The 24,787-nt window shown below is 40.8% G+C and overlaps 2 protein-coding genes across 5 annotated transcripts in view; one reads left to right on the top strand and one right to left on the bottom strand.

The window, feature by feature from the left end:
* The window catches only part of ttbk1b (tau tubulin kinase 1b), a 36,917-nt gene extending 12,786 nt beyond the window's left edge, over positions 1 to 24,131 (bottom strand). For 3 of the 4 annotated variants that reach the window (XR_013817809.1, XR_013817810.1, XM_079833798.1), the window contains exons 1-8: positions 15,965 to 16,038; positions 15,483 to 15,548; positions 14,511 to 14,603; positions 14,231 to 14,356; positions 7,417 to 7,571; positions 7,056 to 7,263; positions 6,770 to 6,942; positions 1,818 to 2,331 (exon numbers count right to left, since the gene is read on the bottom strand). Coding sequence is in view for 2 of the 4 variants with exons in the window: in XM_079833798.1 (XP_079689924.1) it covers positions 1,818 to 2,331; positions 6,770 to 6,942; positions 7,056 to 7,263; positions 7,417 to 7,571; positions 14,231 to 14,356; positions 14,511 to 14,600 (1,266 nt within the window). In the remaining 2 variants the exon portion in view is untranslated. Of the gene's footprint in view, positions 1 to 1,817; positions 2,332 to 6,769; positions 6,943 to 7,055; positions 7,264 to 7,416; positions 7,572 to 14,230; positions 14,357 to 14,510; positions 14,604 to 15,482; positions 15,549 to 15,964; positions 16,039 to 16,657; positions 16,763 to 16,849; positions 16,991 to 17,068; positions 17,143 to 18,472; positions 18,621 to 19,524; positions 19,669 to 21,341; positions 21,427 to 22,895 lie in introns of those variants that run through there. The other variant, XM_079833799.1, reaches the window with a different exon arrangement.
* A 48-nt stretch (positions 24,132 to 24,179) lies between these two features.
* lnc.lemp (lncRNA encoded micropeptide) lies at positions 24,180 to 24,787 on the top strand. Its single transcript, XM_079833800.1, has 2 exons — positions 24,180 to 24,424; positions 24,529 to 24,787. Exon 1 carries the CDS (start codon positions 24,228 to 24,230, stop codon positions 24,396 to 24,398), a length of 171 nt encoding a protein of 56 aa, XP_079689926.1. The 5' UTR covers positions 24,180 to 24,227; the 3' UTR covers positions 24,399 to 24,424; positions 24,529 to 24,787.

The following is a 24,787-nucleotide window of genomic DNA, read 5'->3' as shown; positions in this document are numbered from 1 at the left end:
TTCCCTCTGATTTTAGGGATAATTTATGGGTAGGTTTAGGGGCAGGGATAGGATTAGGACCAAATTTTCGGACGGAAATGTTATTCCGGGATTAACAAAGTATGTTGACCCAGGAACATGTCTTACTTGGCAAAATCACAGTGACCGTATGACCAATGAGCAAACTAAACTTGGCTGTGAACTTTTGAGCATGACACGCACACACATACACATACAACCATAGAACCCTAAAACATGCAACTTAACACAAATGCATAACATTACATAACACACATATACTGTGCATCAGGGGGCATACAAACACTCATACAAACAATGTATGCTAATCATCTTGCAACACAAGTTATCAGAAGCTTAAAATAAGACTTTCTTGTACAGGTGATGTCATTATGTAAAAATATTCAGCAGCTAGGAGCAAATGCTAGTAGTATATCATAACACTTCCGGCTTAAACACAACCTAAACACACTCACGCGCACACACACACAAGAGGACCCAGTAAGGCATATTTGTGACTTTCAAAATGTCAGGACTTCTTAACAGAATCTTGTCTAAGCAGGGTTCAAAGTGTCAAGTAAGAGGTCAGTAAGAAAGGACAGCTTTGCCATAAATTGCATTTAAAAATATATTAAAATAGAAAACTTTTTTATTGTAATAATATTTCTGTTTTTACTTTATTATATCAAACAAATGCAGCCTTATTGAGCTCAAGAGACTTCTTTCAAAAACATTACAAAAACGTATTGACCCCAAACCTTTGAATTGTAGTTTATGTACAAATGAATATTAAACTTGATTAGTAAATTCTGTAACAAATGCATGTACTAATGTTAACCCTTATTGTAAGTTGTTACCATTTTATTTATTGTTTATTGTGTTTATTCACAAAGATAGAACAAACCCAAAAAACAATAATTCAGCCATGAACAACATTTTCTCAACAATAATGAAATATATGCCAGTGTACAGACATGGATTAGACAGGTGTTGGGTACTTAGAAGCATGTAGTCTTTCTCTAAAAGGCAACATGAAATCAAAAATGGCCATATTTACTTGTAATAAAGTAAACTATTCATCTGTGCATGTTATTGCACTAAAAAGCCTAAATAATATCTAAAAAATATAAACCAAAATCACCTTCATTTCGTTCCAAACCCATAAAACGTTGGTTGATCTTTGAAAAACAAATTAAGATATTTTTAATTAAACCTGAGAGGTTTCTGTCCCTCCATTGAAAGGCCAGGTAAGCTAAATATAAAAGATCCCCAATGGCTATGAAACGAATCCATATGAAACAAGCAGTTTAATCCAAATCTTATGAAGAGATATGATCACTTTATATGATGAACAGATTTTATTTAGGCTTGTATTCCCATTTAAATGTACATACATACATAGTGCGGATCACATATGGTAAACATGGAAGCTCATGCATGAGTCACACGCTTGGTTCTCGTGTGTGCATGATGCATGACAACCAATACATTAAAATTGAAATAAATCTGTTCACCCTAAATTAAATCTGTAAAATCATATAAAACTGATTGTTTTTTACCTTAACATTTTTGGATCTTTTAAGTTATGGTTACCTGGCCTTTCAATGGAGTGACATAAAAATCTTAATCTGTGTTGTGAAGATTTGGTTTGGAATAACATGAGGGTGAGTAAATGATGACAATTTTCATTTTTGGGTGATCTATCCCTTTAATCTTTCCGAAAGCCATATCAGGGTGCTAAAGATCATCAAACATATAAAAGTGATCAGGTTAACTCATGCACACACATGCCCACACGTACACACTCAGGTGTGACTTACCGGGCCATCGGGTCCAAACGGCTCTGACTCCCTCCTTCTTGGGCAGGTTTGAGGCAACGTGTGAAAAGGTGAATGGGCGGGGCTCGGTCCCACCCCCTCCTCCTCTGCTACAATCATCATCCCACGAGTTTTGGGTCGTACCACAGCCTCAGCTCCACCCATCCCGTGCACCGCTGCTCTGCGTCTTCTCTCCTCATGGTCCTCAAGGGGGCGTAATTCCTCTGGTTCATCATCTGTGGTGCCTGAGGTGGTGGGCTCTGCCCCGGGATGGAAGTCTTTCAACTCTGTTTCTTTATCAATCATCACCCACTCCCTGCTGTCAAAGTCCTCCTCTTCTGCCAGCGGGACTGAGCGGATGAAGGCATTGCTGTGGGCCTCCTGGTCACCGTCTGCAGAGACATCATGGCGGCCACCAGCCAGTCTTTCTCCCTGTCCAGCATCTAACGAGAACATCTGAGCAGGCTGGGAAGAATAGACGTGCCTGGATGGAGAACCCAGCATGTCCAAACGAGAGCTGCCACAAAGCACACAAAAACTAAGACACAGAATCAACTGAACAACCATACATCTATTTAACTACATATTTATTAAACTTATTTAACTACATAATACTACTGTTCAAATGTTTGGGGTCAGAAAAAAAAAGAAGAAAAAAAAAAAGACATTAATACTTGTATTCAGCAAGGATGCATTAAATTGTGTTTAATTTAAATTGCATAAATCAAAGATCACAGTAAAGATATTTAAAATATTACAAAAGATTTCTATTCTTTCTATTCTAACTTTCTATTCATCAAAGAATCTGCTTTCCCCAAAAAGTACTGGTGTTTAGTTTCTTGAAGCAGCAAATCAGCATATTATAATTATTTCTGAAGGATCATGTGACACTAATAATTTAGTGTTGCCATCACAGGAATAAATTACATAAAATGTTATTTTAAATAGTAATAATAATAATTTGCCTCCATCCCAATACTGAACAAAGCGACATACATTCACATCACACGTTAGTGGTAGAGTTATACTCACGGAACACTATAGATATTCACAGGGCCGGCCCAAGCCCTTATGGGGCCCTAAGCAGAATTTTATTTGGGGGCCCCTCGGTGCAACCAATACGATTGACTATTCTTGATAATTTGCACACCCAGTATCAATTTTAGTAGTTGTAGCTGTGCTGCTCTCATCATGTCTGGCTGTAATGGTTTTACCCTTATACGGTTTTTAATTGTAACAGTAGCAAACCCACATGAGTGGTCAGGTGTTAATATTCAAAGCCTTACTGTACTACAGTTCAGACTGGGATATGTACTTAAATTTTTTTAAAATTTTTATGCTGAATATGCTCACTTTTCCCCAGGATTATTTGATGAATAGGCGGTTCAAAAGAACAGCATTTCTCTGAAATAGAAAGCTTTCAAAAAATCCTAAAAATATTGTACACAACTGTTTTCACATATTGATAATAATCATAAATGTTTCTTGAGCATCAAATCCTCATATCAGAATGAATTCTGAATGATCATGTGACACTGAAGACTGAAGTAATGATGATAAATTCAGCTTTGATCACAGGAATAAATCACACTTTATATTCACATATAAAACAGATGTTTTACATTATAATATTTCCCAATATTACCGTTTTTACTGTTTTTTTGATCAAATTAATGCATCCTTGGTGAGCAGAAAAGACTTCTTTGAAAAACAAGAAATGTTGATTTCTTTCAAACATTAAACAGAGCTTTTATTTTGGCGGAAATAAAATTTCCATTCCATTCCAGTCGCATTCCATTCGACTGTGTAGAAAGAACCTTTTTATTTTCTAAATAAAACCTTCCAAAATATAGGCTACACAACTTATAATTCCAAGGGGACGATATAGCAGTTTGCAGAAAAACATTTATTCAGAAACTGGAAGCTATGCTGTACTCCGTACAAAACATGCAGTACGTCAGACAAGATATTCGCACTAAACCATATCACATTCTCAAATCCATCCATTCATAAAAAGGTTACCGGGCAAGTGATGAATAACGTTACGTCTTAGCGCTGGTTTTCTCGCACTTGGACTTTGAACCCTGGCTAACAAGCAAATAGTGTTTGGTCGATGGCGCCGTGAGCTCGTGCAATGCAGTCAGAATCAATCCGTGCATATAGGCTATTAGAAAACTTAACATTTTGCAGTTTATTTAGGTTTAAGGCCATTTCGCGATTTCAATCATCATGAAATAACATACTGCAAAAAGTAATTTCATGTGCTCTTGGGGGCCCCCTGGTGGCAAAGGGGGCCCTAAGCAGCCGCTTAGTTCACTTATGCCTTGGGCCAGCTCTGGATATTCACAATCAAGAAAGTTCATTATTTGCATGCGTTTTAAAGCCTTGCCGGCTCATTCACGTGCACGGTTTTAACATGCGCTTTTCCGAGCGCGCGCACTAAACGCCTGTCAAACACGTGATTACTGAACTAAGTTGTCGTCTTAAGGCCTGTTCACACCGGGACGATTTTTGCGCGTGTTTATTGCCGATGTTTGACGCCTCATGACTAAACAAAGGGCGGCAATGTGAGTGTGCACACCGACGCGCAAAACGGCAGGTGTAAAAGCGTCATTTTTAAAAAAACGCCTCGGGTTCAGTTTTTTATTTTGACGTGGCGCGTTAAAAACTGGCCGACCAATGAGATCGCCGCTTTTGTTCACGTGCCTGGAGCTGCTGAAGTGACAGTAAAACACGACTTGGTGGCGCTCAAGCACAAAACGGTCTTGCCGAGCACACATTGATACGACGAAGAAGTAGTAAGTAGACAAAGAAGAAGATGAGCAGCTAATGCTGCTTGCCAGTTAGCAAAAAGTGTGTGAATGGTTTTGGCCATAGACATAATATATCTATGGTTTTGGCAAGCACGTAAATACTGTCTCTCTTCTTCTTCTGTGTGATAAGCGAGTGTCAGAAGCGTAAAGTGCCGCAGCACCACCTTGTGTACAGGGAGCGCTATCTACTGAATGTGCTCGTTCAGTCAGTGCATCGCCAGTGAAAATCGCTTGGGTGTGAACACTCAAGACGCGCCGAAAAACGCTGGCGATAAGCGCGCGCGATATTCGTCCCAGTGTGTACAGGCCTTTACTGCGCTAATAGTGTCAAATACACACAAGGTTAACATCGGTTATGTCTAAAGTGAAAGTAAAATCGCGTGTGTCTGTATATTAGATGCACGCAGGTCTTAAATGGACAGCAGTGCAGTAGTGAACGCACTGTCCTTAAAGGGACAGTTCACCTCCAAAATTATGTAATTATTTACTCACTCTAATATTGTTCCAAACCTGTATTCATTTCTCGATGACAGAATTTTCATTTTTTAATGAACTATCCCTTTAATGGTAATACAACAACAAAAGACAAAGAGAAAATCACTCATTGCTCTTGACTGAAAAACTAATACAGTAGCTTTAAAGGGGCTATATGCGTTTTTCTGAAATTTAAACTCGCGACTGACACCTGTGGCCAAAAAACAGAACTGCTCTCATTTTCTGCTCGCTCTCGCAGCGGTGGTGACGTCACATCCGCAGACAGCGCGGGAAAAGACGACCCGCCAGAAAATAGGAAAAATAGGATACAGGCTTATAGGTGCACCCACTGTGAGCGGACAAGGTGTCAGTATGCTCATCAGGAGATGTTTGAGTCATAAATGGTACAATAAAAAGGCTATTGTTACGTTTATTTTGGGGAAAAAGTTGCATATAGCCCCTTTAATAAGAATCAATGTATATTTTGTAGTGAAGTCTATGTAGTGTTTTATTTTTACATTTATTAATTCAATTTAATACTTAAATGCTGCTGTACAGCTCTGAGCTGCCACTGTAAATCTATGTATATATCTATTTTGTATTTTACAATACACTAGGAATATGTACAAGGGTTTTTTTTAAGTAAAGTTTTAAAGTTTAAGTAAGGGTTTTCAATTATTTTAAGTAAATAAAGAAAGAGTATTGCAATAAAAAATTGTCTTTTCTCTCCTTAACCTCTTGCTGTTCCTGTCGCCTAAGAATAGAATAACAAAAAACTGATGTGACAAGCCATCAGAACCGAATTGAACCGAAAACAGTGGTTAAAAACCGAGGTATGTATTGAACTGTATTGAACTGTGGACTAACTGTATTGTTGCATCCCTAATATATATATATATATATATATATATAAGAAACTTTTTTTAAAACATGTAAAAAATCTTACCGACCCTCAATTTTTTAAATGCTAGAGTATGTTTGTCCACAAACTGCAGTACAGCATGTTTTTAATAAAATTACAACAAAATAACTATAATACATTTATATTTGTGTTTCATCAAGTCTCAATATTCCCAAAGCTAATTTTCTGAACTGTTCAAATATTGTTGTTTGGCATAATTAGCAGCAATGTGTTATTACCTGTATTTCTGTAAACCTTTAATACAAAATGCAATAATTAGTTTAGGCACTAATAAATATGTTCAATGTTTATTATACTAAATATTATAATATATATTACTAATAATCCTGATCTGATTAACAGTCCTATGAGATAATTTCATAATTAATGATAGATTAGTCAGAAATGTCAACCAAAAGGGTTGAAAAAATATATCTTAATATTATACAACATTGTACCCAATTAAAACAGTTCGTTTTTAATTTTTAACTGTTCCTAATATAATTATTTTTTGGCATGCCAAGCCATTTTTATCATAACAATTCCATATGTTACCATAATAAGACAAGCATGCACTTTCCTTTCAGTAAATTCACAGATGCCGCCCTAAATGTCAGAGAAGAAAGTTACAGTACAAAACAAAAACTTTACATGCTTTCTTCTCAGAAAACCACTTTTGAATGCTTTCCTTACTAACAAGACTCATGAGGTCGAGTGACCTTTAGAAAGCTAAATGTCAGCCAGAGTGATAGAGTGATAAATTTTACCGTTTATCTGCACCATCTCTATCTTCTGCAGCAGACAGGCGGTCTGATTCTGGGCTGTTTACTCTCCGGTACCTTGGAGGGCGGGCCTGAGCGTCTGCTTCTCCGCCCCTTGCTGGGGAAACTGTCCTCCCTCCTCCTGCAGGCTCCTCCCCATCCTCTGATGCTACTTGCGTCTGGGAGAAAAAGCAGTTTTAAACACATAATTGGTCTAAAATAAAAAAAGTTTCAAACTAATTAGAATAAATTACATTTGAATAATTGGGCATTATACATCTAAAAATATTACCTTACTGATGCTGATCCTGAGTTTGTTACGATTAAAGTCAGTTTCATCCCATCCTTCACCAGCAGGCGGGGCTGGAGCAGGTTCGCTAGGCCTGCTGGGTATCAAAGCAGGTGGGGCGTTCTCTTGGTCACTCAGGTGTTCATCTTGTAGAACATCATCAGTGTTTTCCCTCGGTAATTCACCAGGTACCGGTGCCACATTTACCACCCTGAGAGAGGTCATTCAAAGCCATTTCAGAATTACAGTCTTTTCAAAGTCAAAAGACTTTGGAGTCAATCCAGTTTCATTTCAGAGTCCAGAATCCCATCGCACTGTGAAAATGGTCTGATACTGTTGTAAGAGTGTGTGTACATAATCTTACCCCACAATGGCAGCAGTTTGCCGTGTGTTTTGTTGCGGTGGTGTGTGTGTGCTGGTGGGGAGGGCTGTATCTATTCCAGATTTTTCCCAGTCATACGGCTCATTTTCTGTTATCCCCCTTTCTTTCATGCTGTTTTCAAATACTGACATTAGCAACTAGACCAAGAAGAAGGAAAGAAAGAAAGAAAAATTATTTTTCACTCAAATTAGTTGTAATAAATACATTTGTATATACTGTGAATTATACATATATACATTTTTGAGTATATGTTTCAAAATATATACACTAACGTTCAAAAGTTTGGGTTGGTAAGATTTTTGTAATGTAATTGTAATGTAAATTCTCTAATATCACCAAGGCTGCATTTATCTTATTAAAAATACAGTACAAATGTTTTCTGTTTTAATATATTGTTAAATGTAATTTATTCCTGTGATAGTAAAACTGAATTTTCAGCATCATTAGTCACATGATCCTTCAGAAATCATTAAAATATGCTGCTTTGGTGCTCAACAGTTGTGCTGTTTAATATTTTTGTGGAAACCGATGTTCCCTTTCAAAAGCTACACTCAATGCTGCATAAGCTTATGCAAATGGGGATGTCTTTGACATAACCAGCTATGAAAATGGTGTGAAAACACGTCAATGAAATTGACCCGGAGGTATCTATAGCCTCGGCTGGTGACGTCACCGGGCGCACCTGCTGCACGAGGTTATAAATAGATGAGCTTCCGCTGGAGCAAACCAGGTCTTTTTGTTTTCAGACCAACTCTATGTTTGGTGTGTTTGCAAAGTCTCTGAAGGAAAAAAAAAAAAAAAAAACTCTCTACTAAAAACTCTTTCTCTTCAAACTCAACTCGAGATCTGTGTCAGGAGTTAGTTTTCAGCTGTTAGTGTGCAGAATTTCTCCCTTTCATCTCTGTTTGATCAAGTGAAAAAGAAATACACTATCAGTTAAAGAGAATGAGTCAGCAGAAGCGTTGTGTGCCTCCATGCTCTCGCCCGATAGCGGACGTGGACACACACGATTACTGCTTTGTGTGTTTGGGGGAAGAGCACGCGTTGGCTGCATTGGAGTCGGGCGAGTGCCAGCATTGTGAGCTGTTCACAGTTAAGATGCTGCGCGCTCGGCTTGGCTTCTTTCAGTCCGCACCCGCATTACAACCGTGGGGCTCTAGAATGGATTTGACTGATGAGCAGGAGACGGGTCCGTCCCTTTCGACTGCTCATTTGCCAGATCCACATCCCTCTCCGCGCGATCCCGAAGCGCACTCCGGTGCCTCTTCGGCTCGCGCGCGGGATGAGGATGTATTATCTCTTGAGTCTGAGGACTTCGAGCAGCCACTTTCCAAGCGTTCCTCGCACAGTAGTAAATCTGTCGAGGAATTATTGGAAGTGGTTACTCGCGCGGTGGCCAGGTTGCAGATTGACTGGCCCCGTGAACAAGAGATCCCCAAACGCAGTAAGCTTGAGGATCGGTTTCTGTCCGGCGGGGGGGGGAGAACGCAACATCAGTCTCTCCCCTTCTTTGAGGACCTCCATGACGAACTATCTAGGTCATGGAATAAACCATATACCTCGCGTGTGTTTGTGCCCTCGACGTCGACTTTTTCGACTATCGTGGGTGCGAAGGCACGCGGGTATACGGAGATGCCGCAGGTGGAAGAGACGCTCGCGGGCTATCTCTCGCCTGGGTCGGCATCTTCGCTTAAGAAACCGGTCCTCCCCACGAAGCCTTGTAGAACAACATCAACGCTCGTGGGGAAAGCTTATCAAGCTGCAGGTCAGGCTGGTGCAGCGCTGCACACCATGGCGGTGTTACAGGCTTACCAGGCTGACCTATTGAAGGATCTGAGTGCGGGGGGGTCGATCGACGGCGAAGCTTTTGCTGAGCTTCGCCGGGCTACAGATTTGTCTCTCCGTGCTACCAAGCAAACGGCCCGCGCTATCGGCCGTTCTATGTCTGCATTGGTGAGCACGGAGAGGCATCTGTGGTTGAATTTGTCAGGAATAAAGGATAAGGAGAGAGTGTTCCTGCTAGATTCTCCGATCTCCCCCACGGGCTTATTTGGTGGCGCAGTTGACTCTGTCGTCACTAAATTCAGGGAAGCCAAAAAACACGAGGAAGCGTTTACACAGTTCCTTCCTCGCCGCACTCAAGGGGAGGGGCTACCATCCACCCAACCTCCCCCAGGTCCTTCAAGGGAGGTTAAAAAGCAAAGTGTAGTGAGTCGCGCTCCCCCTCGTAAGGACTGGGGACCGTCTCGCCGCCCTAAGCAGCCTCCCAGGGCAGACCTCAGGACCATTATAACACAAAAGAAAAAATCTTCCTGATGGTCTTGCGCCCAGTTTAGTGGGGGTAGCCCCCCGCGAGACGGGGCGCGTCATAAAACATCTGTTCGCTCCGTCTCGCTACCCTCACGAAACCTCTCCTCTTCCGCCGCCTCTGGCGATTCGGGGGGCAGCGGTTTCCAGCGAAATGTTAAATTTCCCGTGTCTAAATCCTGTTTCCATCCAGGACACGGGACATTTAATATCCCCTCAACAGGAAATATTAAAATTAATACCACTATCAGAAAACCTGGCAGCGTGGAAACTTCTGCCAGGTATTTCTGCATGGGTGTTAAACACAGTACAGAATGGATACAGAATCCAGTTTATTCGGCGCCCTCCGTGTTTCAACGGCGTGGTCTCCACTTCCGTGAGACCGGAGTCAGCGCAAGTACTGTCACAAGAGCTGCAGATTCTTTTGAAAAAAGGGGCCATAGAATATGTTCCTCTTCCAGAGAGAGAGTCAGGCTATTACAGCAGATATTTCCTGGTTCCCAAGAAGGAGGGGGGGGTTGCGTCCAATCCTGGATCTTCGAGGCTTAAACCATTTAGTCAAAGCACTCAAGTTCAAGATGTTAACCATAAAGATGGTCGTGTCGCAAGTTCAACATCGCGATTGGTTCGTCACGATCGATCTGAAGGACGCATATTTTCACATAGAAATACTGCCACAACACAGGAAGTTCCTGAGGTTCGCTTTCGGGGGCGAAGCTTACCAATTTCGGGTTCTTCCATTCGGCCTAGCCTTATCACCCCGCACATACACAAAGTGCATGGATGCAGCACTGGCTCCATTGCGACTCCAGGGCATTCGCATTTTGAATTATATCGACGATTGGCTGATTCTAGCTCAATCGCGAGAGATGGCGCTTCAGCACAGAGATATTGTGCTAGCTCATCTGGTTTCTCTCGGGCTGAGACTCAACGCCAAGAAAAGCGTTCTTTCTCCTGTCCAGAGAACGACTTATTTGGGGGTAGTTTGGGATTCGAACACGATGCGGGCACATCTGTCTCCTGCTCGAGTCGAAACCATTCTGCATACCCTGAGGAAAGTCAGGCTAGGTCAAAATCTCACTATTCGACGGTGCCAAAGATTGTTAGGTTTCATGGCTTCGGCTTCCACGGTGATTCCTTTGGGGCTGTTGCACATGAGACCGTTCCAGTTGTGGCTCAGGGCCAGGGGGTTTCATCCAAGGGCCAACCCCCAGAGGCTAATAAAGGTGACGCGCCGCGGGCTTCGCACACTAACTATGTGGCTCAGACCCCGGTTTCTTACCTCGGGTCCCACGCTAGGCGTTCCCTGTCGTCGCGAACTGCTAACGACGGACGCTTCCCTGACGGGCTGGGGTGCGGTCTTGAGTGGTCGTCCAGCTCAAGGGGAATGGGAGGGTCATCAGCGCGCCTGGCACATCAACTGCCTCGAGCTGATGGCTGTATTTCTGGCCCTGAAGTACTTTCTTCCCCATTTGAGGGGCTGTCATGTCCTAGTGCGGGTGGACAACACAGCGGCAGTCTCATACATAAATCACCAGGGAGGTCTGCGCTCACGCGATCTAAACAAGATAGCGAGACAGATTTTTCTCTGGACCCAGGACAAGCTCTTGTCACTCAGAGCAGTGTACATTCCGGGGCAGCTGAATGTGGGAGCAGATTTACTGTCCAGACAGAGATTACATGCGGGGGAATGGAAACTCCACCCAGAAGTAGTCAAACAGATTTGGACCAGGTTTTACAGAGCGGAAGTGGACCTCTTCGCCTCTTGTCAGACAGCGCAATGTCCCCTTTACTTCTCTCTCGGTCACCCAGCCCCGCTGGGTCTGGATGCGATGGCTCATACATGGCCCAGAATGCGCCTGTATGCCTTCCCTCCAGTCGCTCTGCTTCCAGAAGTTCTAGCCAGGGTTCGCCAGCAAGGGTCTTGCCTCTTATTGATAGCGCCGCGTTGGCCGAACAGAGTGTGGTTCTCGGAGATAGTGTCTCTCCTCAACGGCTCGCCGTGGGCGATTCCGGCGAGGAGGGACCTTCTGTCTCAGGCAGAGGGCACGATATTCCATCCCAGGCCCGACCTGTGGAACCTTCATGTTTGGCCCCTGAAGGGCACCAACTGAGGGACACGGGGCTTTCGCCTGCAGTTATTGAGACCATTCTAAGTGCTAGGGCTTCCTCCACTCGGAAAGTTTATGCTAATAAATGGGGTGTCTTTGAAAGGTGGTGTACGACACATAATGTGGATTCAGTCAACTGCCAAGTTGCTTCAGTTCTGGATTTTCTGCAAGAAAAGTTGTCATCAGGCACCTGCCCCTCCACTCTCAGGGTTTATGTGGCCGCTCTTTCGGCTTGCCACGCCTTGGTGGATGGGGTGTCGCTCGGGAAACATCCTCTTCTCGCTCGCTTCATTCGTGGGGCTAGGCGGTTGAGGCCACCTGTTAGAACCAAGATCCCTTCATGGGACTTAGCTTTAGTCCTTGAGGGTCTGGTTGAGACCCCCTTTGAACCGTTAGAATCAGCGTCTGACAAACTTCTGACTCTAAAGATGGTTTTTCTTATGGCTATAACTTCCTTGAAAAGAATTGGGGACATGCAGGCTCTGTCAATATCGCCATCCTGCTTAGACTTTGCCCCAGGCTTGGTGAAAGTGATTCTGCATCCCCACCCTGACTACCTGCCTAAGGTCCCTTTTTCGACTGTACATCCTGTCACTCTTGAAACCTTCTGCCCTCCGCCGTTCATAACGCCGGATCAGGAGAGACTTCATAGACTGTGTCCGGTCCGTGCTCTTCAGGCTTACGTCCACCGCACTAGCCAGTGGCGTAAATCGGAGCAGTTGTTTGTTTGTCATGGGGGCCGTAACAGAGGTTTTGCCGCCACCAAACAGACAATGTCACATTGGGTCAGGGATGCTATTGCTCTTGCCTATGAGGCGCGTGGTCAAGCTTCGCCTATAGGGTTAAGGGCTCACTCCACCAGGGGAGTCGCCTCTTCTACTGCGTTAGCAAGGGGTGCCCCTTTACAAAGTGTTTGTGATGCGGCAGGTTGGTCCTCTCCGCACACATTCATAAGGTTTTATAGCTTGGATGCTCATGCCACTCCGGGCTCTCATGTCCTTGAGTCGACATCGCAGGCTAATGCCTGAGGCTTTTTGCGTTCTTGTGCACACCTACACAACCGTAAGGGGTCCAGGCACCATCAGGCACGGCGGCGTGGGTATTCTCGTTCCCATTTGCATAAGCTTATGCAGCATTGAGTGTAGCTTTTGAAAGGGAACACTTGGGGTTACTTCACTGTAACCCTGTTCCCTGATAAAGCGGAACGAGATGCTGCATTGCTTGGCCGTGCTGATGATGCTTCAGGACTGGTCTTCAAACAAAAGATCTGGTTTGCTCCAGCGGAAGCTCATCTATTTATAACCTCGTGCAGCAGGTGCGCCCGGTGACGTCACCAGCCGAGGCTATAGATACCTCCGGGTCAATTTCATTGACGTGTTTTCACACCATTTTCATAGCTGGTTATGTCAAAGACATCCCCATTTGCATAAGCTTATGCAGCATCTCGTTCCGCTTTATCAGGGAACAGGGTTACAGTGAAGTAACCCCAAGTGTTTTTTTTTCAAGATTCTTTGATGAATAGACAGTTTTAAAGAACAGCATTTATTTGAAGTAAAAATCTTTTTCTAACATTATAAATAAAAGCTTTTAGCATAAGTTCTACCAGAAAGACTCTAATGCCACATCATTCATTCATACCAATAGGTCTGGCCAATCACTGCTTAACACTAGGAGTATATAAGCACTGAAATCTCTGTTTTACGTTCCCACTTGATAACACTGACATTCCCCTCCATCCTTCCCACCACCACCAGGTTGGTCCCCGACTCCCCGTCCATCCATCCGCCCCTGCCTTCATCTTCAGCAATCATTGTAGCACACTACCATCTGTTAATACTTTATTGAATAAATATCATGTAAACGTTCACCTGCCCTCTGAGTCTTTCTGGTAGAATTGTCTTTATGGTCACTTTTTATCAATTTAATGCATTGCTGGAAAAAATATATATATATATTCTTTTTTTTCTCTAACGACCACAAAAAATATTTCCACAATTGAATCAATTTGCTCAATGAGCTGTGTACAAACATCCAGCAGTTGGTCTGACTAACTGTAGCCATACACACACACACACACACACACACACACACACACACAAACACACACACACACACACACACACACACACACACACACACACACACACACACACACACACACACACACACACACACACACACACACACACACACACACACACACACACACACACACACACACACACACACACACACACACACACACACACACACACACACACACACACACACACACACACACACACACACACACACACACACACACACACACACACAATTCCAATAAGGAAGTAAGCACACAGGAAGTGAGTTAATAGAGGTGTGTGTGAAGGGCTCACCTGATAATCAGGTTTGGTGTAGTAATCTAAATCCAGCACATGGTCATAGAAGACATGAAACTCAGCGGGCATGTGTTTCAACAGCATCCTGTGCTCATAGCGCTCTTTAATCTGTCCCACCTGCTCCTGTTCACCAGACACACATTACATACACAATTAACAACTCTGAAGACCTTAAATATTTGAAACAAAAGCTCTTAAGACAAGGGTTAATTCACTCAATTCAGTTCCATTATCTTCATAGTCCCAGGCTAATGTGAGTGTGACACAAGTGTCTTACCTTATCTTTTATCTTACGCCATGGTAACTGTCCAACAGTAAACTCTACCAGCATATAAAACAATGACCACAAATCATCATGACGACCCATTTCCTGTTAAGAAGAAGCAGAAAAAAGTGGTCTTTTTCAAAATAATTATTCTCATTGTAGCTTATTCTGGCCATGAATCACCCAATTAAGTTACATTCACCCTGCAAGCCTTTGTGCTCAATTCAGATTTATTGCTCAGATCCGATTAATTTTTTTGTATAGCTGTTCACATTGTTATTTTAAATGTGCCCAATATCAGATTCCAGTGCGAACAGATCATCACCCTGAACTGACCAACATGTACAAAAGAAAGATAAAAAGACGACTTGCAACACGCTGTCATACGGAAGTAAACACTGAGGACATTAAAGTAAGAGATTATGTCTTTATTTATAGCGTGATCTGCCGTGGTAGCCAGCGAATTTATGCACAGTCAATATAAAAAAACTAAGACGAGGATGCGAAAAAAGAGAGCAGAGTTTTATAAACACTTACAATTCGAGCCCTCATGTTTTGCTTGTATATAGAGCTGTCACTATAGTACCTATAAATTCTGACACATCACTGTCTTGATAACTTTGAGTATGTAAAATCTTTAAAGTGACACCCATGAGCGCACAGTTGGGACGATTGTTGCTCTAGAGTGACATAAAAGTCGCATGAACTCCGATATGACTGTTCAGACTGAGATCGCATTGCAAAACAATTGAAAAAAAAAGATCAGATTTCATGTGGTTTGTGCTGTTCACACTATCGCGACAAAAACAGATCTGATTCACATATGAGCAAAGAAATTGGATTTGGGCCACATGTACCTGCAGTCTGAATGTAGCCTTATGTTTCAAATTGGCATACACGGCCAGTGCTTGCTATTTATGTGCTATATATTTATGATTGTGTTCAGTCTGTGGGCATCCTCTCTGAAGCTGACACTACACTTACCTTGTTTTTATGAGCGTTAATGGAAGCGTAGCGTACTGTTCCTCTGAACCCAGCCACTGTCCTGGGCTAAAACAGAACATTTAAAAAGTCTCATAATAGGAATTCATATCACTTTCATTTTATACTTTAATACTTTGGTTGGAATAAGTAAATACATAATCAAAACAAAGCAAACATGGAAAGGAAATATAAGGAAGGGTGGAGCGACAGGAATTATGTATATTTTAGCTACTTTTTGATCTTTTTTGGGATTAATTGGAATTAATTGAAGACATGTACAGGAAGTTTCTTACATAAAGGAAGTAAAGGTGTAAAATTGCAGGTACAGTATGAGACGGTACGACAGCAGTGTGTGGATATGTCCAAATGTTGCAGGATTCAGCATTTGAAATTTAAGGGCACAACCATTAGAGAAGAGTGTGTCATTTCTAAAAGCCTTCAGAAGGTAAGGAAGGAATCTTTCCAATATTTTGGAAACTCACAATATGAATGTCGCTATGGTAACAGGGACAAACATCTTTGGCGGGGGAGCATGCGATTCAACATGAGAGCCAAAACAGAACTGCAAAACAAAACTGAGAATAGTGAAACATAAAAATGAATTCAAACATATAAATCATAACATTTATTAATGAACGGCAAATAAAAAAAATAAATAGGGATGCATGATCCATTTTGAACCATATCAGTTATTGGCCGATGTTAGAGATTTTTTTTATTTATTGGTATCAGTCCACATTGGATATGTAATTGTGCTTGCTCATTTCCCATGCTTTTACAATTAGATTACCTTTGCCGCTACCCAATACTCAATTAAAGTCTTTAAAAAAACTCATTTAATAACACTGTTGAATGTCATCTATAGCAAATCTCAAAATGAATGTATATTTTCATATTTTACATTATAATCTGATGCCTAAATGAATTCTAGCATTTAAAACATTATGTTAATGCAATTGGCCAGAAATGTGATATCAATGCATCCCAAACATCACAACTAAATATAAAAACAGCACATGCAAGAAACAAATGTGGAAAATGCTGCTTATTAGGTAATTTTTGTGCTATTTATTTAGAGAAAAAAACATTTAAAATCTAACAGAAATAGTATATGAGAGAATATAAAGGAGGAAGAAAATAACTGTACCACAAAATAAAGCAAAAGCAATACTTACAGGCCGCACCTCCCCATTTGTATTAGTGTACTGTCTTGCCAAACCAAAGTCCAGCATGTAACACTTCCTACAGGTAGACGGCAATCGGCCCATGGCAAAATTAGACTAAGGATAAGAGAGAGACCAGCATTAGCTGACAGAAGCCAGGTAAATGGACTGAGAAAGAGAAGAGATGGTAACAGTGAGGTGTACAGGTTTAATGTCTCGGTGCAGGAAGCCCACAGAGTGAATGGCTTCAATGGACTCCAGGATCTGTTTCCCCAACCGTAGAGTGGTGCTCATACTGAATGTCCCTCTAGGCTGACTTCTCCTGAGATCAGCCAGATTCCTTCCCTACAGAAAGAGAGAATCAGCTGCAGTTTCTTTCACACACACACACACATAAGAAACAGAAGGAAAAAAAATCTGTACCTGCAACTGCATGACAACGTAATTGAACTTGTCGTTTCTTCCACACCCAATAAATTTGCAAACATGATTCTTTCCTGCACAAGAAATGAAAGCAGTAATGTCACAGATATTACATAGAAGTCACACATATTATAGCTTTTTGAGTGGACTGTGGACACACACACATACGAAACATATTCAGCAAGCAGGTACAGACAGAGGTAGTGACATTTGGAATTCCAGCGTGTCCTCCATGAAGGTTATAAAGACATGTGAGAGCAAGAGAGCGGCGAAAAAGAGAGGGAGGGAGAAAAAAGTGTGGTAATCCCACTTTCCTTCAGTTCTTCACGCTCATTAGTCTTACAGACTCCCAGTGGTATTCCTGAACTACAGCTGAGGCTAACTGCCTTGACAGGCATGAAAGTCACAATGTGTCTCTCTGTGTGTGTTTCATATGAGCACATCTGAAAACATTATGATGGGCATATTAACAGATGAACTGCCACATATTTTTACAAATCCTGCTTGCTGCCTTATTATCTAAATACAAATATGTACTGTACACTACCATTCAAAAGTTTAAGTCAGTACATGTATTTAATGTTTTTGAAAGAATGCTCACCAAGGCTGCATTTGTTTAATCACAACCACAGTAAAAACAGTAATATTGTGAAATATTATTACAATTTAATATAACATTTTCCATTTTAATATATTTAAAAAAATTATTTATTCCTGTGTTGGTAAAGGTGAAGTTTCAGCATTACTCCAGTCTTCAGTGTCACATGATCCTTCAGAAATCATTTTAATATGTTGATTTGCTACTCAAAAAAACATTTTTGAAAACAGTTGTGGTGCTTTTTTGTGTGTGATTCTTTGCAAATAGTAAGCTTAAAAGAACAGCATTTATTTAAAATATAAATCTTTCGTAACATTATAAATGTCTTTACTGGCACTGTTGATCAATTCAATTAATAAAAAGTATTAATTGCTTTTGCGCACAGAACAGTCACGCTAAATGGCCGGTAACTTGAGAAGGAGCAACATTACTACAAAATACATAGTTTAAATGTAACTGTAAGAATGATAGTGTGACCACTGCTGATATAACATACACAATTAATTAAAAGAAAACGCCTACTAAAGAAAACACTGATTCAGTGAAAAAAAATTGTATCAGAGGTTTACCTAAAGGATACCTAAATTTTGTTTTATGATAAATTTGCTGAATATTCCATGCATTAAGCCACTAAAACAAAAATATGAGGAGTGAAATTACTAATTGTCTTGGCGATGGATGAGATGGATGCTGGTTCAACACACATACAGTATGATGGTGCAGGTGACACAATGACCTGCGCTGTTGGTCAACAGCTAACTACTTAGCTAACCTGAATATAAAGGACATCCTCTCAGTCTCCTCACCTTGTAGTTTCTTTAGTACAGCAACCTCCATCTTTAGCACTTGTTTTGGCTGTTGAGCGGATTCCACTTTAAGAGCCACATTCTCCCGTGTCAACAGGTCGCAGGCCTCATATATCTCCCCGAACCCTCCACCCCCAATCTTCTTCAGCTGAATACACAAACAATAGCAAGGTCAGTCATGACAGAGCATTGATTTAACCTGCGTGCCATCTACTCCACATGCTGGTCTCGCACAATATACGCTCTTAAAAAGAAAGGTTTTCACAGTAATGCCATAGGAGAACCATTTTGGGTTCCCCAAAGAACCTTGTGTCAAGAACATGTTAATTTTTCCACTATAAAGAACATTTTGTGCAATGAAAACTTTCCATGAATGTTAAAGCTCCTTCATGGACTCATGGATGCCAATAAAGAACCTTTATTTTCAAGAGTGTACATCGTAAATAAACATCATGCTCCAAGAAAGTCCCTTAGCTAAACAGGCAAATTCAACAGCTTAATTCACAGAAAAGATTTTGTGGATTATAACTGGCTGGATTTGTTTTACATGCAATAAATTGTATGACAAAATGTGATTGTCTTAGTTGTATGAGCTGCTCCGATCACTGAACATATTACTAAAATCAAGAAAGATTTAATTCAATTCTGAGCAATTCAATTCTAGTAGCAGGCACTAAACATATTGATTAATCTTGGCTTAAACATGCTTTATCTCATGAGTTATGACAGGATAGCTTAAAGCCAGTAACGAATAAGTCAGACTCTGTTTTACAGACCGCCACAATCCCCATCAAAGATATTATTACAGTAAAACAGCCACAAATCATTTCTGAGGACATCTGCTTGAAGAGAAGTGCAATTAACTGGCCCACAACCAAATGGTTTGGGAGAATGTTGGAGAGAAGCCAGACTGAGTTGATTTGAAGAAAGCATCTGCTGTCATATGTGGACCATTTTGTCCTGTGCGATTAGGCCACAAAGGCAACAGACACTTTGGGCAACTTTATTCCACGAACACACTCCCACCTAAATATAGACAAACACACACTTACCACTTTCCAGCGCTCTTTCACCAGGCAGTTGGGGGGCAGGATGTCGACCTGCTCCCCCGCCCCGTTCATGTTTTCGTCGCCGTTGACACCGGGCCCTACACACTGCATCGGCTGGCCAGCACTTTACCAAACCCTGCCATTTACCTGAAACACAGAGTGCACACAACTGCTAAACTAGCATGCCACAATATTGCACAGGGGAGACCAAATACAATTATTTTTTATTATGAATTATAATTTGAGTGAAAATTTGAACTGAAAAAATTACAGATTTTAGTTCTTTAGTATGTGGTATATTCTCATTTTGCTTACATTTGATAATGACCATGAAATCATGCAAAATCGTACATATTCCTCATTCATTTTACATTCAGAAAAGAAAAAAAAACTTAAAAATAGCTTAAAGGGTTAGTTCACCCAAAAATGAAAATTATGTCATTAATGACTTACCCTCATGTCGTTCGACACCCGTAAGACCTTCGTTCATCTTCAGAACACAAATGAAGATATTTTAGTTGAAATCCGATGGCTCAGAAAGGCCTCCATTGGCACAATGCACTGTACACTCTCAAGGTACTAAAGACGTTGTTACAAAGTCCATCTCACTACAGTGGTTCAACAATAACTTTATGAAGCGACGAGAATAGTTTTTGTGCGCAAAAAAAACCTAAATAACGACTTATATAGTGATGACTGATTTCAAAACACTGCATCATGAAGCTTCGAAGCGTTATGAATCAGCGAGTCGAATCATGATTCGGATCACGTGTCAAACCGCCAAACTGCTGAAATCACGTGACTTTGGCGATCCAAACCGCTGAATCGACTCACTGATTCATAACGCTTCGAAGCTTCATGATGCTGTGTTTTGAAATCAGTCATCACTATATAAGTCGCTATTTAGTTGTTTTTTTTAGGTCTTTAGTACCTTTTATGGGTCTTGAGAGTGTAAAGTGCATTGTGCCAATGGAGGCCTTTCTGAGCCATCGGATTTCAACTAAAATATCTTCATTTGTGTTCCAAAGATGAACAGAGGTCTTACTGGTGTCGAACGACATAAGGGTAAGTAATTAATGACAGAATTTAAATTTTTGGGTGAACTAACCCTTTAAGGAAAATTATCATCTTTAAGCTCTACATGCAAAAGAAGTATCTGCAAACCCAACACAAGACAAGTGACAACAACAATAGCACTGTGTCTATCAGAATGAAGAATACAATACAGAAACCAGAAGGAACAGACATATGTTTCTCTCGAGGCCGTTATCTAAGCATGGGCTTTTTTACATAATCAATGATCCCTTTTTAAGGTCATACAAAGGCATCCACTGCAAAAATGTGGCCAAAATGACATACATTTCATTCATTCCAACAGCCTTAAACCATTGTTAAACCAGTTGTTAGCAGAAACAGAGAATTCTGAAAACAATCACACATCATTGATTGTCTTAAAAAATTGTAAAGACTCTGAACAGGAAATAAATCCTCTACCGCCTCTTCAAGATTTCTGTAATGTCTGCAGAGTATCAGGTATCCACTAGAGCCGGTCAGACACAGAGGCCCTGCCTGTCAGAACTGGACTACACCCTTACACACACTCTCATAATGTTACAGGCACTTATTAACCTTATAAAAGAAACATTTAAGAAATATTTGCATGCTCTGTGTATGCTTAAATCCTTAGCATCCTATATTTCAGGTATTTCTTTCTGTTTACTGTTTTAAAACAATCACTCTGACCTTCTAAAATGAACCTTCTCTAAGGAATGCAATGGGTTATAAATGGATCTAATTAATAAAACTGAAAAGACTCTCACCTTAACACTTCTGACACCTTCATCTGAGAAAGTTAATGCATAGCCATGTAGGTATTTTAGGGAATACCTCATCTTATTCTCCACCCTTAACATCCAGAACAGCAAATCAGGATGGCATTAATTATTCATATGTATAAATGTACAATTTATACAAATAAGGTATAGTAATGTTATGGAAATGTACAAATGTGTTTACCAGAACGTTGACAAACATAAAAAAGTGATGTTAAAAGCACTATGGATGTCATATCAGACACTGTACTTCCTAAATATATGTCATTACACAAAATTACTTTTATAGTAAGTATTAAACAAGTAGTAAACATTAAGTAACAAATAAGAAACAAAAAAGCATGATGCTTAAAAAATAAGAAAAGAAACGTTCTAAATAAAAACCAAACAACTGAATTGTGGCAGAGAATGCCAATTTATTTGTTTATTTGTTACTTTTCGCTAAAAAAACTATTTTTTACTAGTAATATATATTTATAAATTATAAGGTAATTCACTTTTTATTTTACAGTACACATTTTTCAGTATTTTACAATAAAATTAAAACGTGTATTGTCTTATTGTCTTAGTACCACCCATACACTATAACATTTTTTACAGTAGCCAACAACTTACATTAAATACATTACATTATATAATGCTTGTCAGATCATTTGATAATGTTCAGTCAAATGGTTCGAAATGTTTTCAATTGTGTTTTATGCTGAGTATCTTATACACAGAGTCACAGACACCTGATTTTTTTTTAAAAAATGACATTACTATTAGATCAAATGCAGGCTCCACAGAAGCTCTGTCGCGTCGTGCAGCAGGCTCTTCACCTGTTTGCATGGAAAACTCGTAGCCTACACTTCAACAAAATGATAATGAGATTCTGATTGCATAAAGAATTTGCTGAAAGCACTTCATTATTCTGACTTAACTAAATGTCAGGAGCACAGGACTGCGTGGGCTCAGTCTCTTGACATCTTCAGCTTTCTCCGCAGTGCCAAAAGGATCTGTCGGAACGGACCCCACCCAAACACAGTCTGGTCCAATGAGCAGCCCTGAATACTAAGCCCCGCCCCCAAATCATCGTTTGATCACCGTCCATTGGAGCAATGCCTGACAATCAGCAGAACATTCCCCTGCTCGAGCCTGAAGCGAAAAGCACTTTGGGATATGTTGTTCATCATTGACAATAGACATGAACGGCATTGGTCATTGTCACCTCTGAAAAACTACAACTCCCGCTGACAGGCCACGTGAGCTGTTGACGTACAGCTGCATTATGTGGCATGTAATGTAAATTATTCATTATTTTTCTTAAGCATAAATAATATATAAAAATGTGGCTAAGTGGCAATTTTTGACTCGGGCCCGAGTGCCTGAATAGTTTGACAAGACCGTGACAGATTTTGTTTTTGCGTGCCCGGTTGGGCACCTGGGCCAGCGCAGCATCACTATTGACAAGGTGCCAACATACACGGGACAAGCTGATTGCTACTGAGCAGCGCTTTGTTTTAAAAAAATCACTTGGCAAACAAAAATCAACCTACTAACCTGTTCTTCTGTCGTCGGAGTAAAATCTCAAAGTGAGAGTTTAAGGAGAGCCGCATAATTCCGTTGGCGCGACCGCTGCGCCTTTTCCCCTTGTTGATGCTGCACCATTTTCAGCCTCCTCTGCTCCTCCGCTCCTGCACTGATTCAGCATCGCACGGATACTCCCACTATGCACCGCGCACATGCGTGACAGAAGACGGCTGTTGCGTAGCAACCCGAGAGGCGTGAATCCCCCTCATCTGCAGACTTCAGCCATTGAGGAAATTCCTTGACAAACGTCTTATTGCCAATTTTACTCATTATAAAGAAAACAAAGAAGAAATAGTCGTTGTTAAGGAAATGCATGTTATGAAATTGGGTTTAAATGATGTTAGTTGATGTACATGGCACCGTGCTCTTGAAAGGTGATCCTGAAAAATGCCCTTCAGAATACAGAAAATGTTCAATAGGGCAAGACAGATGAGTTTCGTGATTCAATGACTCTTGAATATGAAGAGGAAAAAAACAAATTTAGCAGTCTGTAATAATTGTCATCAGGCCATGCGTCAACATCTAACTAATCCACTGACAAATGAGAAATCAAATTAATTTATGAAACATAACAATAAATATGGTAGCTTATGGGTTACACTTCTGATGGTTACCTGGCTTTACTTGGATTCTAGTTAGACAACAATGTTTGTCAGTTTTTAGCTCGTCCAAGCTAATCTATCAATCTGACCATCAACAACTGCATCAAATACATTTAAATTATACATCAAATATTGTTTGAATGTGTTTTGACATTACAAAAGCACACAATGCCTGACAGCATTAAGCTTTTATTAGTCCTCCATAACATATCTACCAAAAAACTGTCTACTTTTGCATAGTTCACAGACAGTTGTAGTCTCTTATCTCTCGTCCTCAGACCACAGACATTACAAAAATTGAATGATAAAACATGCCCTTTCTAACCGAACATATTCAACTTTTAGTTGCGTTTTATTGCATTGTAGTCCTAAAACCCGGAAGAGAATGAGCATTTTTATGCTAGGCTACCCCCTCAACCCCCAGGGTTTTTAAGGTCTGCGGTTAAGATTACTTGAAGAAACTTTCACGTCTTGTTCTACAATATACATGGCACACAGTCGTACCTCAAACGAGAATTTTGGAGCAGATGTGATTTCTAAACAAGACACACCACGGCCATCGTTGTGGTAGATTGTAGTTGGCTTACAAATTGACGTCACGGTCGCATACGCCCAAGTCACGTGATTCCATCCACACGCGTGTTTCCTCCAGCAGCAGCAGCGTTCCAAACTCAAACTGACAGGCTGAACGGAGGTGAACATGGCCGATGTGTCGGAGAGGACGTTACAGGTCGCTATAGTCGTTTCATTTGCTGCGGGTTTTGTCGCAGGCTGGCAGGCAAACAGAATGCGAAGAAGGTTCCTGGACTGGCGGAAAAAGCGGTTACAGGACAAACTCGCAGAAACACAAAAGAAGTTAGACCTGTCATGAAATAGAAATGTCACGCAACCGACCTGGTGAGACACGCGCCTTTCATATATATTTTTTTTGTTTTTGTTTTTTTGTTGAATAAATGGCTTTTGTTGGATCCATATAACCGGGTTGCTCTTTTATTTTCTAGTGCCTTTTTTCCACCAAGGCCCTGACTTCACAAACAGAATGAGTCTGTAACAGCACCTCTCAGAGCACTCGACAGGAACAAGCCTGGGATCAAAGACAGTCTCTACAGGCTGGAGAAAAGCAATACAACTTTCAAGGACTTTAAACACTGAGCAAAATGTTGTTTTTAAAGGGTTTCATTAATGTTTGTTAAAGCCATAAGTCATAGTTTTCCATGTGTGTGTTTTCTCCTGGTCTGTGGCAGTTGAAATAAATGGAAA

Source organism: Gobio gobio, assembly GCF_949357685.1.
Source record: "Gobio gobio genome assembly, chromosome: 13".
NCBI classification, from domain to species: domain Eukaryota; kingdom Metazoa; phylum Chordata; class Actinopteri; order Cypriniformes; family Gobionidae; genus Gobio; species Gobio gobio.
Note: the sequence above shows the minus strand (reverse complement) of the source record. Positions and strands in the feature narration are given on the sequence as shown.